The 19,473-nt window shown below is 37.4% G+C and overlaps 1 protein-coding gene across 5 annotated transcripts in view; it reads left to right on the top strand.

Annotated features, from left to right (window-relative positions):
• MINDY3 (MINDY lysine 48 deubiquitinase 3) overlaps positions 1 to 19,473 on the top strand; it is a 95,976-nt gene that overhangs the window by 26,071 nt on the left and 50,432 nt on the right. For 4 of the 5 annotated variants that reach the window (XR_009247765.1, XM_058681823.1, XM_058681827.1 and 1 more), the window contains 2 exons: positions 13,026 to 13,096; positions 17,980 to 18,060. Coding sequence is in view for 4 of the 5 variants with exons in the window: in XM_058681823.1 (XP_058537806.1) it covers positions 13,026 to 13,096; positions 17,980 to 18,060 (152 nt within the window). In the remaining variant the exon portion in view is untranslated. The remainder of the gene's footprint in view (positions 1 to 13,025; positions 13,097 to 17,979; positions 18,061 to 19,473) is intronic. The other variant, XM_058681824.1, reaches the window with a different exon arrangement.

Consider the following 19,473-nt stretch of genomic DNA (forward strand, 5'->3'; position numbering starts at 1 on the left):
TTATGCAGTGGTATCTATAAGCCTCAGACACTATTGGATTTTCGTAAAATTGAGGAGAATTACAAGTATTGCAATTTTGTGAGGGTAATGGTTTTTCCTGTATTACATGTAATGTCCATAATTTCCTTTAAAATTCTGGGTAGATGTAATGTTACCTGAGAATTTTAAACCACCACCCCATCCACCACACCTCCATTTCTGGTCTCACTTTTTTCTCTGCTGTAGCTTTATATGTTCCCAGGGACGTTTAAGTGAAGCCACATTATTGTCCAGTGCATCCAGTTAAGAGCTGATAAATAATTCTGAGTAAAATTCCTTTCAGTTGATTACTGAGTCATTCTAAATTCAGTTATTTCCTTATTCAACTTATATTAACTGCTATGTACCTCTTTTTGGAGTATGTAGCATAGGACAGGAAGCTACTGTAGTTTCTATACTTTACAGGGAATTTTATTTCTTTCTTCTATCATGGGATCAAACTGTCACCAAATGATAGAAGCAAATATGATTGAGAAAAAATGTCTTTCTTTTTTCTATAATGAGATGAAACTGTCACCAAATGACAGAAGCAAATATTTTGCTTTTTACTCCCATTTAAATGAACGAATCTGGTTCTTAAATTTGAATTTTTCTTCAGTTTTAGAAATAGGGTATAGTTATTTAACAGAAACACGAAAGGATACAATATTAACATGGGCAATGTTAGTAAAGATTATAGAATTTCAAGTTTAAAAGCACATTCGCACAATCCATCCCTTTGTTTTACCATTTAAGGAATATAAGAACCACCTTCCCTCCATACATTGTATAAAATATTGCAAAATTAGGATGCCTTGATGGCCCAGCTGTTACACATATGATTTCGGCTCAGGTCATGATCTCAGTTTGTGAGTTCGAGCCCCACATTGGGTGAGGATGAACCCCGCATCGGGTGAGCCTGAGCCCTCTTTGGGTAAAACACAAACCCCGAGTGAGTCCCGTGTCTGTCTGTCTGTCTCTTTCTCTCTCTCTCTGTCTCTCTCTGTCTCTCAATCTCTCTCTCTCTCTCTCTCTCTCTGTCTCACCCTGCCCCTCACTCACTTGCCCCCTCTGTCTTAAAAAAAAAAAAAATACTGCGAAATTATTCATTTAATATTTAGTTAGAATGAGAACCTAGTCTTGCTGATTTCTGAAAGGACAAAAAATTTATGAACGAACAAACTGCACGGGTTGCCTTGCTCTGTTGTTTGTAAGTGAGCCTGTCCTGTTCTTGAACCTGCCCTTCTGATTCAACACTGAAGGCATTTAATCCTGCCAGTTAAAAGTATGTCATTCTTTCTTGAGTAATATGCACTCACCCACATGACTTCTCCACACCCCTCTTTTTCCCTTCCCCCTGCGGTTTCCGGGGCCTGAAGTATCTTCCATCATCTCAGATGATCAGAGAAGGAAGGTTCCTGCTCCCCTTTGGTTGAGGGGTCTCCGCCTCGCAGCCCCTGTCCTCGGTGCCCCTACTGGGCTGGGGCGCATAACTCTGTTGCCTGGACTTGGGTGTGTTCCTCTGGCTGTTGATACTGGTTATCTTGGTCCTTCTCTCTCCTTCTGCAAATTCTCCTGTGCCCCTCCTACTCCCAGAGCCAGACTGTGCTTTCTGTCTCCCTAGGCCTTTCCTCACCTACCCTCCCATAGGCTTTTTTTCTTGCCGTAAATTCATTACTTTCTTTATAGAATATTAGTCACTTACACAACTTTTGGTTCTTGATGTGTACAAATTCATTGTTTTCTGTTTCTTGAAATAGTAGTTTCCCAAACTATTGTTTTGCTCTGAATTTTTTTCAGTATAGTTTAAGTATCAAAACCAAGCAATGACTTTGAAGTAATTATCTTGGAAAGGAAAATAGGTCATATTTTTTTCATTTTCCCTTAATTGTTAGCAGTACTGACTTGATCTGTTTTCAGTGACCAAACTTAAAAATCTATACTTTATTCAGCATTTATTGGACGTTTTTCTGATGTGACAACCTGCAAGAAAGTTGCAATATAGGTAATATATGAAGAAAAATTGTAAGTTACTAGTTTTAAAATACTTAGGCAAGCTACTTTACTTCTAGCTTCTGTTTCCTTGGTTATAAAATTTGGAGGTTTAATGCCCTCCTCAAAGAGATGTTGTGACAATTAAGATCAAATTTCTAAAATGCCTTAACTGGCCCACGAGGAGAACTCAGCCTTCCCTCAAAAGCACACACACCTAGTTTGGGGAAACAAGAACGTGCATGTAAATGACTGTAATGCAGTGTGAAATGAAGCATGTTGAAAGAAACTGTGGCACAGCTTCAGAGGAAGGAGAGAACTTTTCCTACCATGTTTACGTTCCTACCATGTTAAACAGGGAGACTTTAAGTAGGAGGTAACATTTTCATGGTGGCAGCTGGAATGAGTGAGAGGGCATTTTGAGGAAAATAGCAGGTTGTGTTTGGGGCCTGGGAGGCAGACAACACTGAGGAGACCCCAGGTTCTTAATCCTGACTACACATTACCACTTGAGGAACTTAAAAATAAGTCAGTGCCCAGGCCCCCGCCAAGAGTAAATAAATAAATTAGAGATTCTTCATGGTAGAGATGGGACATGGTACTTTTAAAATTACCCCAGAATCATTCTGATGTGCAGCCACATTTGAGGACCACTGGAGGAGAGCACGGCACCTGTGAGAGAGACCAGTATGAGGAATGATCATAAACGTGGGGCTGAAGAAGACCTCAGGGTTCTTGATACTAAGAAGTTGACGTTTTAGTTGGCAAACATTAGGAAAAGAGTCATTGAAGGCATTTGGAAGGAAGAAAAGAAGAGCAACTAGTATTTGTGTGCTTTGTGCTAAGCAGTATGTTTTAGATGTGTGTTTTCTTAACTTTGATGGAAAGATACAAAAATTGAACCTTAGATAATTTAGTAATTTCCCAACGTCAAACAGCAGAGGCATCAAGTGCTTCTGACCACATCCACAGCCTGTGCTCATTCCACCATATCACCTTCCGCTGTAACCCTGCGCCTCCGTGACAGAGACTATAGGAACGTAGAACCCACAGCATCCAACTGATTAGATGCGTGAGGGTAATGGACAAAGGACCGGTAGGTTTTCAAATAAAGCTTCTTGAAGAAATGAACACATGAAGGAACATCATGGCCAATTGACTTGAAAGTCACTTGGTGTATTTTGGTGTCAGAAAAAATCTCTGGCCTCAAGTATTTGACTTTCTTTGAAGAGCAGGTATAGCTATCGATGATTAAATGCTTATTAAGCAGCAGTGGGGAACGTTTATTTAACCGTACTTAGTACTTAATGACTTCATTCTTGTAAGTGTTCTATGAAGATCATAGAGTACAGGAAACTACGGCATAGAGTGGTTAAGAATCTTGCTTCGTTTCACACCAGCAGAGCTGAGATTTGAATGACAGTAGTCTGATTCCATGTAACCAGCATGCATAATCATTATGATAAACCACCTCTTAAACTACGTTTAACAGAATCTTGAGTGCGATAGTAAGTATATAAGATGATGTGGTAGGAGTTCATCTTGTTACATTCATACCCTGAGAGGTAATTTTTTGCCTCATTTATTGAAAGAAACAGATTTTGAGAATTTAATCCAAAGATTTTCTTTTTTTAATAAATGTTTTTAACATTTATTTATTTTGTTTTGACAGAGACAGAACGTGAATGGGGGAAGGGCAGGGAGAGAGAGAGAGGGAGACACAGAATCTGAAGCAGGCTCCACACTCTGAGCTGTCAGCACAGATCCCAATGTGAGAACCATGAGATCATGACCTGAGCCCAAGTCGGACGCTTAATAGACTGAGCCACCCTGGTGCCCTTAATCCAAAGATTCTTGTCCGTGATACAGAGTTAGTGAATGAGCCACATGCTATATTTCTCATTCAAGGAGAGTGAGGACTAAGACCAGGCTATGAATTGAGCAATTAGCTAGGTCTTTGCTTTTAAAAGAGCAATTGAGGGGGTGCCTGGGTGGCTCAGTCTTAACTGCGTTTGCCTTCGGCTCAGTCCACGATCTCATGGTTTGTAGATTTGAGCCCCGCATCGGGCGCTTTGCTGTCAGTGCAGAGCCTGCTTCGGATCCTCTGTCCCCTTCTCTCTCTGCCCCTCCCCCTCTCATTCTCTCTCTGTCTCTCGCTCTCAAAAAATAAGTAAACATTGAAAAAAAAAAAACTTAAAGAGCTATCGAGCTAGAAACCAGATCATAGGGAGTACATATTTTAGCAGCATAAGCAAGGTAGTTTTGCTGGCGAAAGAGGAAAAGAGAGGAATTGATTCCCATGTGGAGAGATGGTGCATTTAGGTTTTGTTTTAAGGAATGGAAGTCACTTAAGTTGTTCATTGGCCCAGGAAAGGGAAACCACCTTTAATCAAAGTAAATGGGGTCAGGGACAACAGTAACATTGGAACAATACACAGTTCTTCTAAAGCAGAAAGAAAGAATGTGCTAAGAAAAGAAGAAGGCATTTGAGGTGTTAAAGATTTAAATTGGGAGAATTTTTGAGATTTTGAAGTCTGCTGAGAATGAGTGGACAGGGGTAAAGTTAGAGGTATATAAAGGAGAGAAAGGGTTTGAATCCACTGCTTTAAGAAGGAATAAAAAAAATGGGTGATGGGAGAAATTTTTAAGTGTGGAGTCAGCAGTAAGAGCAGGGATGAGTTTACATAGAGGGATTTAGAGTGGGTCCAACCAGTAAAGCTGATAGGCTTTTTTCCCCTGCAGTAATCATCAATCCAGCAGTTGATGAGAAAATGAGTATTCTGTATTATCCAGGAAAGGCCAAGAAGGCTCACTGAAAGATAAATAGGGCAGTTTTTTTTGCCTTTATTTATTGAGGATATCAATGCTTGATTTGTCCTATATTATATAACATATAATAAACATTTTTGCCAGTTTGTCTTTTGCTTTAGTTTATGGTGAACATGTATATTGTTGTCATTTGTGGCTGTTATAAAGAAATACTGCAGTGAACAGTTTTGTATATAAATCTTTCTGTACAATCCTATTCCTATAGGATTTCTAAAAGTAGAATGTGTGCTAAAAATTTAGGCATCTTAATTTTTGTTAGCAATAGCTTTATCAAGGTAGAATTCACATACCTGTGGTACTATTTTTTTTTTTTTTTTAATGTTTATTTATTTTGAAAGAGCATGCATGAGCATGAGCAGGGGAGGGGCAGAGAGAGATTGAGAATTCCAAGCAGGCTCCTCTCTGTCTGCAGAGCCCAATGCAGGGCTCCATCTCAGGAACCAAGAGATCATGACTTGAGCCAAAATCAAGGGTTCGATGCTTAACCAATTGAGCCATCCAGGCGCCCCATGTGATACTGTTTGTCCAGTTCCATGGTTTTTAATATGTTCTTAGAGTTATTCAGCCATCACCACATCAATTTTAGAACATTTTTATCAGCCCAAAAAGAACCCTTTTATCTTTTGCAGTCAGTCCCCATAATCCCTTTGCCACTCAGCTCCAGGCCCACTTTATTTTCTGTCCACAAATTTGCTGAAACTGGGGATTTCTTATAAATAGAATAACCTATAGGGGCTCCTGGGTGGCTCATTCTGTTAAATGTCCGACTTCGGCTCAGGTCATGATCTCGCAGTTCATGAGTTCGAGCCCCACATCGACCTCTGTGCTGACAGCTCGGATCCTGGAGTCTGCTTTGGATTCCGTGTCTCCCTCTCTCTCGGCCCCTACCCCTCTCATGCTCTGTCTCTCTTTCAAAAAATAAATAAACATTTAAAAAATTAAAAATAGAATCCTACAGTATCTGATCATCTGTGACTAGCTTCTTTCACTTGGCATGTTTTCAAGTTTCATCCATGTTTTAGCCATATACCAGCTATTCATTCCTTTTTATTGGTGAATAATATTCCATTGTGTGGATAGGCCATATTTTATGTATTCATTTATCGATTGATGGACACCCAGCTTGTTACCACTTGGCTGTCCTGAATAATGTGGTTAGGAGCATTTATGTACAAGTTTTTGTGTGGCTATACATTTTTCTTTTTTCTTTGTTATATACCTAGGAGTAAAATCCTAGGTAATATGATAACTCATATACTTAATCTTAGAAGAACACCTGTTAAACTGATAGATAATGCCAAGTTACCTTGTACAGTCTGCCTTACCAACTGCTAATGTGTCCACTTTGCTTCTAATATTGTAGGGGAGTTCCTGTTTTTCTGCATCCTGGCCACCTCTCAGAACCATCCATCTTTAATATTATGTCATCTTACTGATAGTTGATAGCCTCTTTTAATTCACATTTCTCTCATTCCTCCTGAGCCTGTGCTTTATTGTCTTTTTGTGTGTTTGTTAGCTTTTAGTATTTCCTCTTCTGGGAATTGCCTCTTTCTAGCTTTTGGAATTTTGTGGGGAAGGACTTATTTTCTTTTATTCACAATTTCTAGGAGCTCTATAAATTTTTTGTGTGTTAAAAATGTGTTGTAAATATTTTCTCTCAGCCTTTTCTGTCTTTTAACTTTGTTAGTGGTATCTTTTATCATACCCAAGGTTTTCATTCTTAGGAAGATAAATCATTTCATCTTTTCTGTTATGGCTTCTGTTTTGTTTTTTAATTTTTTTCTTGAATCAGTTTTGTATTTCTCCCATCCCAAGATTAAACTAATATTTCCTAGTATTTTCTTCAACTGCTTTTGTAGGCTTTTTTTTTTTTTTTTTTTTTTTTTTTTAATAATGTTTAGCTCTTTTGACTATTTGGATTATTTATGAGTGGTGTGAGAGAGGGATCTGTTTTCTTTTTCCCAAAGAATTGCTTACTGTGCTTGCTAACTTGTCATTTCTCCACAGATGTGAAATACCCACTTGATCAAAGAACAGATTTTTCCATGTGTATGAGACTTTTTTCGTACTCCTCTATTCCACTAATCGGTTTGTGAGTTCTCTTGCCAAAACTACATTATTGCGTAGTTTTATAATGTTTTTGACATTTGTCAGCAAATGTTTCCTGCTGTTGAACTTTTTCAAAATGATTATAGCCATTTTTATATTATCCAGTCCAACTGAACTTTTTTTCAGCTTTGTAAGTTTCAGTTTTTAAGAAATTTGTTAGAATTCGATTCAGGTTATATTAAATTTGTAGATTATTTTGAAGAAGTGACATCTTTACGATAGTAATCTTCCCATTTAGATTGTTATTTTTGTATCTTTAAATGACAGTGTATATTGTTGATCACAGTTCCCAAATCCAAGTACTTTATTCTACCTCAACCATTACAACTATCTTTTGCTTCTGCAATAGAACACAGTAGAACTAGTCACCTAATATCACTTTTGCCCGCCCCCTTAGTCCTTCCCAGTGGCTGGTGTAGCATTTTACAAGCTAAATCAGATCATGATAGTTTCTCACAACCACTCAGTGACCAGCTTACCCGTGCACTTAAACTCCTTAATGAAGGCTCTCAAATCCTTTTGTGGTCTGGCCCCTCTTTACCTGCCATCTTTCTTTAGCTTGCACTACTGCTTATATTTTAAGCCGAGCTTCTCTTTGACTTGGTTTGCCTGTATATCAGTTTTCTGGTCGTCTCTTTTCTGTCTTAAAGGCCTTCTGCTGTATTTGTGTACTGCTATTGAATGTATTGTACATTTATTATGTTCATTTGATAATTATTTTAATGTTTTCTTCATTTTATGGAATTGAGGTGGAGTCAGCTCTTATAAATCAGAAACACAGAGCTTGCTTGCTTGTTTTGTTTGTTTTTTTTTTTAATAGAAATCAATATCCCAGTCTATCCAGGCTATAATTAAATAGTTCACTGAAAGTTGATGAACTCATGATACATAATCACTAAGAGAACCTGAAGATTAAGATCATTTTGAAATTTTAGTATTTTTTAAGTAATAAGAATTGTAATTAAGTGGCTAGGTGATATACAAATTTGAAGTGTTTGGTTTATCAGAATTTGTGTAAGAAAAGAGCACAAGTGCTTATTTTCTCTAAATTTTTTTACTTGTAAAAATACATGTAATTAGTTGGAGCTAAGTTGCCAGGTAAAATACAGGACTCCCAGTTAAACTGGAATTTCAGACAAAGAGTAAACCGTTTTTAGTGTAAGTATGTGACATTCAATATTTGGAATATAGTTTTACCAAAGAAATTGTTGTTGTTGTTTTTTTTATATGAAATTTAAATTTTAACTGAGCATCTTGTTTCTTGTTTTTTGGGGTTTTTTTGGTTTTGGGGGGTTTTTTTTGCTAAATTTGGCAACCGTAGCTACGTGTGAACCTTGTAGCAACCTGACTTCTTAGGAATAAAACAAACAGTAACTGGGTTTGAAAAGCTCTTCGCTTTCAAAAATAGATTTCACAAAGTTCATAGCTCAAATTGTGTATATGTGTGCAATTTATGTCTCAGTAGATAGCCAAGTCTTTCTCAGTATTTTATCACCTTTTAGTTTAGCTGTTCTAACATCCTTGGAAATAAATCATTTTTAATTTTTCTCACTGCAAACTTTTTTCTTAAGCACTCTGCATAACTTGATCCAAGCTTATTTTTCAACTGTCATGAACCTGTGCTTGAACAAAATTATGCTACTTGTTTTTTATTTCTCTGTTCATACTATGCCTTTTGCCAAAGACTTATGTCCCTTCACATGTGCCTGTCTAGTCCTTCACTGCCTACCTCAAGTGCTGTTGTCCCTCCAGGGGGAGCTTCCTGAGTCTCACAGTCCAGAGTGATCTGTCCTGACCTCTGAGCATTTCGTTTTCATGGCACTTAACGCATTCTACTCTGTCACCTACTGTTTTGAGGGAGGGGGAGAGGATTTTTTTTCAATTGTAGTAAGAACATTCAGCATGAGATCTACCTTCATAATGAATTTTTAACTTAAGATACCGTTTTAATTGTAAGTGTGAAGTTGCACAGCAGATATCTAGAACCTTCTCATCTTACATGGTTGCAACTTTATCTGGTGGGTAGCAACTCCCCATTCCCTCCTCCTCCCAGCTCCTAGCAACCGTCATTCCACCCTGCCTCTATGAATCTGATGATTTTATTTTTTTATTTTATTTTTTTTTCAATATATGAAGTTTATTGTCAAATTGGTCTCCATACAACACCCAGTGCTCATCCCAAAAGGTGCCCTCCTCAATACCCATCACCCACCCCCCCCTCCCTCCCACGTCCCATCAACCCTCAGTTTGTTCTCAGTTTTTAAGAGTCTCTTACGCTTGAATCTGATGATTTTAGATAGCCATCTAAGTGGAATCATGCAGCATTTCTCCTTCTGTGACTTGTGTATTTCACTGAGCATAGTGTCCTCAAGGGTCGTTCCTGTTGCCACATATGATAGGATTTCCTTCTTTTTTAAGCCTGAGTCATACTCCATTCCATGTATGTACCACAGTATGTTGCTCCATTCATTAGTTGCTGGACTTTGAAGTTGTTTGAACATGTTGGTTGTTGTGAATAGTGCTGCAGTGAGTGAGGGAGCACAGTATCTCTTTGAGATTTTCGAAAGATTATCTCAAAAGATTTTCATTTCTTTTGGATTGAACACCCAGAAGTAGAATTGCTCTATCACATGGTAGCTGTACTTTTAATTTTTTGAGGAACCTCCACACTCTTTTCCGTAGCTGCTATACCATTTTACATTGCCCCCAGAAGTGTCCAAGGGTTCCAATTTCTATATATCCTCACCAACAGCTTTTGATTGGCTTGTTTTTGATAATGGCTATGCTGACAGGTGTGAGGTGGTAACTCTTTGTAGTTTTGATTTGCATCTCTCTGATGATTAGTGATGTTGAGCATCTTTTCCTGTTGGCCATTTTTATGTATTCTTTGGAGAAATGTCTATTCATGTTCTCTGCCCAATTTTTAATTGGGTGATTTGGATTTTTCCAACTGAGTTGTAGGAGTTCCCTATATATTTTGGTTATTAATCCCTTATCTTTACATGGTTTGCAAAGAAGGTCTTGTCTTCATCTCTGTATTCCTGCTGGTAGCTTTGTATTCCTGCACTATGCAGCATTGTTTCTTTTCACTACGTGGCACTCAGGGTATGTTTCTTAAACAAGTGCAGTGCAGTCATCTGGTTTCCAAGTCAGCATCAAATTTAAAAGGCCCAAACAGGACTTTTGTAGATGGGCTGATGGTGGTGAGAAGTGACACTTGAAGTGGAAGAGAAAAGGGTAGAATGGCAAACCAAGGAATATAAAACTGTGTGTGTGTGTGTGTGTGTGTGTGTGTGTATGTATGTGTATGGTCTCACTGACTGAAGCAGATGGGGTTGATAAGGACTCTGATCATGATTAATCTGAAATATGAAGATAAGAAAACAAAGTTAGAAAATTCTCAAATATAATGACACAATTATTAGGATTTTCTGCAAACGTAAATTGACTTCTTTGAGACTTACTGAGACAAGTCTTATATAAGTAAATTCTATAAGTTGTAATATGTGAGGTGAGTATATCCTCACTATATTTACAACTTTGTACACTAATAAATATTCTTAAGGATGCACATTAGCTACTACAGATAAAAAATTTAAATATTTAGTCTAAGGAAATAGGAGTAGTTTTTAAATATTATCATCCAAACTGCATGCCTAAACATGTGATTACTGACCTAATCTGAATAATTCATTCCCCAACAATTACGAACAGCTGGTTCGCCATAGCTAGTAGCATTAAGTTACAAATATATTCTTTGAGACATTTGTTTAAAATTACAAGGAAATTGATGATGCAATATCTAATCATAACACTAGGTGGTGATATCTGATTTTTAGAAATTAAAGTGTGAAAATGTTTCTCAACATACATATTCTTCTTTGAACTTGAAAATAAATCTAAGAAGGAAGAGAAGGGGAAAATTTGTAAGACCGTAGAGTACCATTTCTGCTTATTTGGGTCACTCACCCCCACTCCCTTTTTTTCCTTTGAATGCTATAACTCAGTGATTCAGGTGTTTTTTGTTTTCATGCTCTTTATACTTTTAAAAATGATTGAAGATCCCAAAGAGCTTTTTCTTGTATGGGTTATAACCAAATAATGATCAATATTTTTCTTAGAAATTAAGACTTAGAAATTTAAAAGATGTATCAATTCATTTTAAAATGACAATAATACATCCTTCACTTCTCAATATAAATAACTGTTTTCCAAAATAAGAAGAAAATCAGTAAGAAGAGTGACATTGTTTTAAAGTTTGCAAGTTCCTTCAATGTTGAGGTTATTAGTAGACATTCTCATATCTGTTTATAGATCTAGTCTGTTGAGATATGACATGTCATTTGGCCTCTGGAAAACTTCACTGTACTCATGAAAGTTTAAGAGAAAAAAAAAAAACACACACACAAAAAAAACAGGCAATTAATGTCCTTTTATGAAAACCATGTAGTCTCTAAAGGGTCTTGTGGATCCCTAGGAATCATAAATGACAATTTGGAAACTATTGCTATACCCTCCTGGTACCTGTAAGAAACTAGTGAAAAATATAATTATATGTATATTCTCTTAATTTTGAATTTCCAAATCCAAAAGTTTCAACAACCAGTTCTTGGCTTACACTGTCTGAATGTTGTACTTAAGGATACATGGTATGACTAAGAATTGATATTATTACATTAATTAATAAGGAAAACACTATATCTTAACAGAAAAGTGGATAAAACATGACCAGATGGTGAAAAGGAAGCAAAGCTATGTGTGTGTGTGTGTGTGTGTGTGTGTGTGTGTGTGTGTAGTATTTACAGTGGACATAATTTTGAACCAGAAAAAATGCTTTGTAGAAACATTTATGGATCCAAATACTATTGTAGTTCTACTTAATATACCTCAACTGAAAGCTATAGTCTGTAAAAGATAAGATCATCACCACAGTTACATCTTTGTTGTGAAATAATCACTTGTCTTCATTTTCTGAGCTTTGTCAGTTCTTTCTTAACCACATCCATGACATCACCTCTCATCTCTTTGCTGATGATGCCCAAAGCTCTGTATCCTCCCCTGACCCCTCTTCCTTGTGTTCCTGAGCCTTAGTTGTGTATCCATCTGTATGTAGCTAGAAGTCCTGAGGTTTCCTCCCTTCCAGCTTGTCTAAAACCAAACTCATGTTCTCTCTTGATACCACTTTCGGAACCTACTTCTTCTTAACTCTATCAGTTAGTCACCATTTGTCAGATTCCCCAGGCTAGAAACCTTGAAGGAAGGTTTGGCATATTCTTCACCCCTTAAATACATTGATTTTCTTTATTGTTGATAATTCTTTCTTGTTTCCTCTGCCTTGAATTTTCTTCGTATCATCTTCTTGGCCTGGAAAAAATTCCTACATATGCTTCGAGGTTCAACTCACATGTTGTCAGTTCTGTACACCTTCTGTAATACAATAAACAGATGTTCTTTTATCACTTTTAAGATGCATTGTGTATGTGTGTGTGTAAACAGTGAAGACACAAGTTTTTTCTTCTATCTCTCTTGATAAATTTAGCCTTTGTAAGGCAGATAACTTGTTCTATTTGTCTTTATTTCTGGAGTCTTAAGCACACTGTGTTTATTTATAGGAGTCAGGAATGGAATCAAATTCCCATGTTTTAAGTATTCTACAAGTAGGTTCACTGATGATAAATTTTATGGATTAAGTTTAGCATATTCATTTGTTTTTCTAAGTCAAAACAATGGATATTATTGAGTATCTCTTTTTTCTTTTTGTCCGTAACTCCTTGGTTTTCAGAGAGAAAAATGTCCTCATTTTAAACATTAACATTGAAAATAAAGTTCGTAAAGACATTTAATGTACATCTGAATATCACATCGCCCACACAAACATGATCTAATGGCATTTGATAATAATTAGTAATACGATGATTTGATGGAACTCTTAACAGTAAATACGTGCTAGGTTTTGAAGTATAGTTTGGGGAATAAAAGTTTTGATGTAAAATATGTATATAGGGTACATCTATATTTACATATAGGTACTTTTCAGATTTATATATGCTAATGCAGTGCTAACTTCTTTTCTGTAGAACTTCTTGGTATACATGAACAAGCAGCAGTGGGATTCTTAACATTAATGGAAGCTTTAAGATACTGTAAGGTAAGTTGATTCTGAAGGTGTTTTCAATGCTTTTTATTCACATGTCCAATGTCGTGGATGGTATTTTCTCCTAGATGACATTTAACTTGCTAGTACATACTCTCCACTTCTTTCCTGATCTCCTTTCCTAAACTGACAGGCGTATGAAGGATAGAGTTAAGCTGGCTGATGATGCCGAGTTTCCTGTTTTCAAGGACAGAGGGCGGAACCCAGTAAAAAAAAAACCAATTTATAAAAATAAATCTATTATTGCGTATACATTCATTTTTTGGTAAACCAAGGGAAAAGGATGTATTGTTGCTTCCTCATAATGGTACGCTTTGCTGAAACAACTGGCAATACTTAGGAGGCAAAGAAAAAGAATTTGCTAGATGCCTGAAGTTTTAAGTTTTGTCTATTCCATCTGAAAAATGATTTCACACTTAAAAACAAAATTCCAAGCATTTCATAGCATTAAATTCTTTAGCATATGGGCTAAGGTTAGGAACTTCTCATTTATTGATAAATATTTCATGGCTTTTCTGCATATTCTAAAATAACTATTGGATGTTCTGAAATAACTATTGGATAGTTTTAAGTGGGGTTCAAATCATTAATGATTTGCACTTAATGAGGTGTCCTGATTTTGGAAAGGGAGAAGTGGATCTCATTTTCTTTTCCATTTTAGAATTGTGGTTCCATAGCAGTAGCTCTGGTGATAGTGATTTAGGAAAATGACGGTGTCTTGCCCTCTTGCTTTCTTACTTTCTTTTAAGCAGAAGTGTTCCTCTTTCATGACAACACTTGGAAAGGAGTGGTATGGTATGATAATGAATTAGGTTCCATCCTGCCCGGATCTCTTAGTAGACATCATATTGTTACACAGTAGCAACTGTTTTATTATTTTCGGTGACTTTAACTTACAAGCTAAAGCTATTCTGAAGTAGCCTGGCAACCAGAGCATCAAGCTGCATCCCGTTCTCCCAGGAAACACACACAAACATTCATAGATCCTAAAAAGTGTGTGTGTGCTGGCAAGTGTGCACATGGGTACACACACAAAAATGGTAACTGTATGGAGGTGATGAATATGTTAATTAGCTTGATGGTGGTGATCTTTTCACAGCGTATGCATATATAAAAACATCAAGTTGCACGCTTTTAACGTGTACCATTTTCGCACGTCAAAGACACTTCAGTAAAGCCTTTTTTTTTTAAAGCATGTGTGTGGGTTTTGCAGGAGGATAGGGTGTGGAGATGATATACTGTGAAATTGTCACCGTGTGGCCTGTAACGCCCTGATCCAGATCCCGTCTGTCCCCGTGGAGGCGTACTGCCCTCTCCACGCCCTGAACCAGATCCTGTCTGGCCCTCTGGAGGCGCACTGCCCTCTCTGTTGCTGTGCACTCGTCCTCCTGGTTTCCTGCCAGTTTCTGAACACACCCAAGCCCTTTCCTGCCTAATAGGACTTCGTGCTTGCCATCATTTCTGCCAGGAATTCTCCAGATCTTGAGTGGATGGCTCCCTGTCCCCTGCAGGTCCTACTTAAAATGGTGCCTCCAAGACCCTTTCTTCGGCCATTGCCTCAGTGACCCTTTTTCATAATAGCATAGGAATAATCTCTCTATAATGTTCTTGTCTGTTAACTTATTTATTTTTTTGATCTTGAATTTGCTTTTCTCTGTTCATCACCAGTGGACTATAGACCCTTTGAAGCCAGTGATGTTGTATTTCTGGGTACATACTTGGTGGTCAGTAAACATTTGTTGAATGAGTGAATTACCAATTTCAGAATTGTAAGCTTTTCTAAATCATGCTTTTTGCTTTTCTTTAGCTGTCAGGAAGAGCAGGTAGAGCAATGCCTATTTTCCTCCTACGATCTTAGTGGAAAACCACTAATGGCTATGTGTTCTCCTAATGCATATTGCTCTAGTGCTCTAGCAGTAACTTTTTTTGTTTGTTTTTTGTTTGTTTTCAAGAGAGAGCAAGAGGTAGGGGAAAATGGCATGCGAGCCGGGTGGGGGTGGAGAGAGAGGGAGAGAATGAATCTTAAGCAGACTCCGTGCTCAGTGCAGAGCCCAACATGGGGCTCAGTCCCACAACCCCGAGATCATGATCTGAGCTAAAATCAAGAGTCAGACACCTAACCATATGAGCCGACCAGGCACCCCTAAAGATTATTATAATGGCAGGACACAACCCACTGGTACTCAGATAGATGAAAGGCAGAACTCTCTGTTACTTACACCTCCAAACAAGAGAGGGCTCCCAGACAGCGCCACAGACGGGATGACACCTGGGGACAGGGCAACAGCAAGGTGCTACTACAGAGGGCAGCCTGTGTATGGGCGTTGGGATGGAGTTGGCTAGGTTTCATAGGCTCCCTAGGGGTTGGATAGTTTCAGTCAGCTCTGAGACTGAGGGCTGTCTCTGCTTGTCTGACAGCTGGCTCCAGGGCACTTAGGGCCGTACGTAGTGGCCTGGAGTGTGGGAGACCTGTAAGGGAAGTGGTCGGGATGGTGTGACAAAGTTTTTTGAAGAACTAAATTACACTGTGGTGTACATAACTGTAAATGGCCTTCTGGAAACCTGTATAGATTTACTTTTTACCAAACATTTAGAGAAACGGCATTAAGGAAATCATTGTGTTTGTATCAGTTTTGTGCATCTGAACATTTCCCTGTGCTTTACCATCACAGCAGATTGCTCTTTAGACATTAACATTTTCATGTCATTTGGATCATATGTGTTCATTAACACAGATGAAACCGTGTCGGTACATATGCACACAGTGCAGAGGGTGACTCTGCTTTGGTCTGTGCCGCCCCCTTTTTTTAAATAAATAAACTCAAATACCATAAAACTCACCATTTTAAAGTGTGCAGTTCAGAAGGTCGTGCACCCGTCACCATTTACTGAATTTCAGAATGTTTTTCTTCTTCTGACAAGATCTTCTAACCCCACTAGCGGTCGCTTCCCCAATCCTCCCCAGCCCCTGGCAGCTCTACTTCTCTGTGGTTTTGCCTGTTCTGGACATTTCATCTCAATGGAATCCTTCAATAGGTGGCCTTTAGTGTCTGGCTTCTTTGACTTGGCACAATGTTTTCAGTGTTGATTCTTGTTTTACCTACTAGCACTTTGTTCCTTTTTATGACCAAATATTCTATTGTATTTATATATCACTTGTGTTTATCTGTTCATCAGCTGGTGGGCGTTCGGGTTGTTCCTGCTTTTGTGCTACTATGAATAACTCTGCTAAGAACATTCCGTATAAGTTTTTTGTGAACGTGTTTTTGTCTCTCTTGGATGTGTACCCAGGAATGAAATTGCTTGTCGTACAGTAATTCTATGCTTGTTGAGGAACTGTCAGACTCTTTTTCCAAAGTGGCTGCACTATTTATGCACTCTTTACTTATTTATATTATTATGAAACACTTAATGAGTTCATTTGTTTACCTTTTGATTCTACTGTATATAATCCTCACTTTTTTACTTCTACCTTATTTAAATACACACACACACACACATACTCATTTTCTAAAATAGAAATTAAATAATGTCTATACTTCTCACCCCAAGAGGTAGCGTGATGTAAGGGAAAGCTACCATATTAGGAGTCAGAAATCCTGAGTTTTAATTCCAGCTCTGTTAACTGTTTGAATTCAGACAAGGCGCGGATCCTGGATACTTCCTGTTTCTTGATGTAAAATTGAAGGACTTGCACTGAGCACCTCTAAAATTCCGTCTACTCTGAACCTGTGATTAGAGCTTCTCCTTTGTCTTTGTCCTTTGCCCTTATTCTCTTTTACCCCCGAATCATCACCCTTCCTGCTCTCCTGGTTCACCATTGCCATCAGCACATCCAACCCACCCTGCCCATCATAGGAGAGACATACCGGTGTTTCTATCCGTGAATACAAAAGAGTCCCTCTCCCCTACTTCCCCATGATGAACATAAATGCCAAAGGACTGTAGTGGTGGTTGAAAGCAGGGTACCCTGTTGACTGATGAGGGAAGAATTGCCCTGACTGCTGCAAGTAGCTGCTCGGAATGTCCCCCATTCCGGGGAGTCTGTGTGAGAAAAGAAAATTCAGCAAATTTGAATGGTAAGGTTGTTTTTAAGTTGTAGTCTCTGTCCTCATAGGGGTATAGAATTGATCGACGTGAACATGATGCGATTTCCCAAGTCTGTTTTTTGTTGAATTTTAAACTTTCTCCATCACCCACAAAAATGATACTCTCAAATTTCAGATACTATAGTTTTATAGATTAAATGTATAACCTAGAAGGTAGGCTATAACTTTTTGTACATCTTAAGGAGACTTCATATTTTAAAACTTTGAACTTCCAACCATGCAGAGTGACAGGAGTGAACTTCCAACCATAAAGAGTGACAGGGTTCTTTCATATTCTTAAATATTTTGGAGTATATATTTTGCTTTAGAGGGATTATTATATTGCCCTACGTTCTTTGAAGACAGGATGTTCTTAAGGTTTTCCCCTTTATTTATTCATAAATATATTTGTTAATTTACAGTTGCTCCCCTGATAAAGTAATTATCAAGTTTATAGTTGTAGGGTTTGACAGTCAAGCTGATATTCTTAAAGTGGTCATTCTGTCTAGCAACTTTAGTAAAACCTGAGAATGATTCTTAGTGCTAAACTATTTTTTTTTTACCTGTGTTAAAAGTGTATTATTGTTATCCTGATGGTAAAGATGCAATATAAACTTAGCCCTGACAGTATTTATAACATTGATTTTTTTACACTCAGCATTTGACCTTTATGGGTAAGGCATTCTGGCACAGCACATTTTTCCATTTGCTTCAAATATTCACAGGCAAATATTCAACAGGCACTGTCAGATTTTCATTTGTTTGTTTATTTTGCTACATTTGTTCTAGGTTGGTTCTTACTTGAAATCTCCAAAATTCCCTATTTGGATTGTTGGCAGTGAAACTCACCTCACCGTATTTTTTGCCAAGGTATGCTTATAGCAGGATTTTTTTTTTTTTTTTTTTTTTTTTTTTAAGTATGACATTAGGCAAACAAGTAATATAAGTCCATATTTAGTTTGGATCTTTGTGCAAACTTCAGTGTATTCCCACTAACAGGGGGATTATTCCAAAATCTAAAAAAATGATACTGAAGAAAATATTGTTACACTGCTCTAGTTTTGCAATTATTTCAGTAAAATCTGTCATGATTTAATTATAATTTCTTTACCTTTTGTGACTTGAGAGCTTTGGCTTTTGATATTTTCCAGAAATCACTCTGTTATGGTGAAAGTAACTGAATTTAAAAGTTTTAGGTTGCTCTTTTGTAAAGAGGATAAGAATCTAATTTACGTAATATAAAATAATTTTAAGTTACAACATCTAGGAAAACATTATTAAATACATGAATAGTTCAGTGGTATAGAAATTCTCTTTTAAGATGTAATATTTCCTATAATTTTAATATATATGGGGTTACAATATTGAAATAGATTAAATGTATTTGAATATGTTTATTTTAAAATTCTTAAACCTGTTTCTAAATCTCAGCCTTTAACTATAGTATTTCTATGTCCACAGTGGAGTGGTTAAGAGCTTTGGAGTCAGACAGACTTCATTTGAATCCCAGCCTTGCCACTTCTGAACGTCGTTCAGCCTCTTTTTCCCATGTCTTTAAAATAGTGATTTCTGATAATACCTAACTCTTAGAATTGTCATCAGGCTTAAATATAAGATATTTAGCAGCACCTAGAGCAAGTTAGGTGCCCAGGAAATATTGGTGGTTGCCATCATCACTGCCATTTTCATTATTCTGTATTCCTTAAACATGGGGGTGCCTAGATGCAGTTGCTGATGTTGGAAAGGGAGAAAATATATAATTGTGTATTTTGAGGTTTCTTATTTCTAGTGGACTTTCCTGATTACCCCCATATACTTTTTTAGGTTGTACTTGTTAGTGTAATTTTATTTGTGTCTGAAAGAAGACGAATTGTATAAATTGTACCAAAAACTTAGTTTTGTGGATTCTATTTCCTCATTTATTACTGTATTACTTTTTTTTTTAAAGTTTTTCTATGTTTATTTACTTTTGAGAGAGAGAGAGAGAGAGCACAAACGAGGCGGGGAAGGGTAGTGCAGAGAGAGAGGGAGACACAGAATCCAAAGCAGGCTCCAGGCTCTGAGCTATCAGCACAGAGCCCTGTGCGGGGCTTGAACTCATGAACTGCAAGATCATGACTTGAGCCGAAGTTGGACGCTCAACCAACTGAGCCGCCCAGGCGCCCCTTATTACAGTATTACTTTTAATGTGCTGCCAAAATCTAGATAATGGATTTAGAGCAAGATCCATACTTAACTTTTCTTAAACAGAAAAAGCTATGAAATACAACTAAAAGTACAGGC

Source organism: Neofelis nebulosa, chromosome 8 (genome assembly GCF_028018385.1).
Source record: "Neofelis nebulosa isolate mNeoNeb1 chromosome 8, mNeoNeb1.pri, whole genome shotgun sequence".
NCBI lineage: Eukaryota > Metazoa > Chordata > Mammalia > Carnivora > Felidae > Neofelis > Neofelis nebulosa.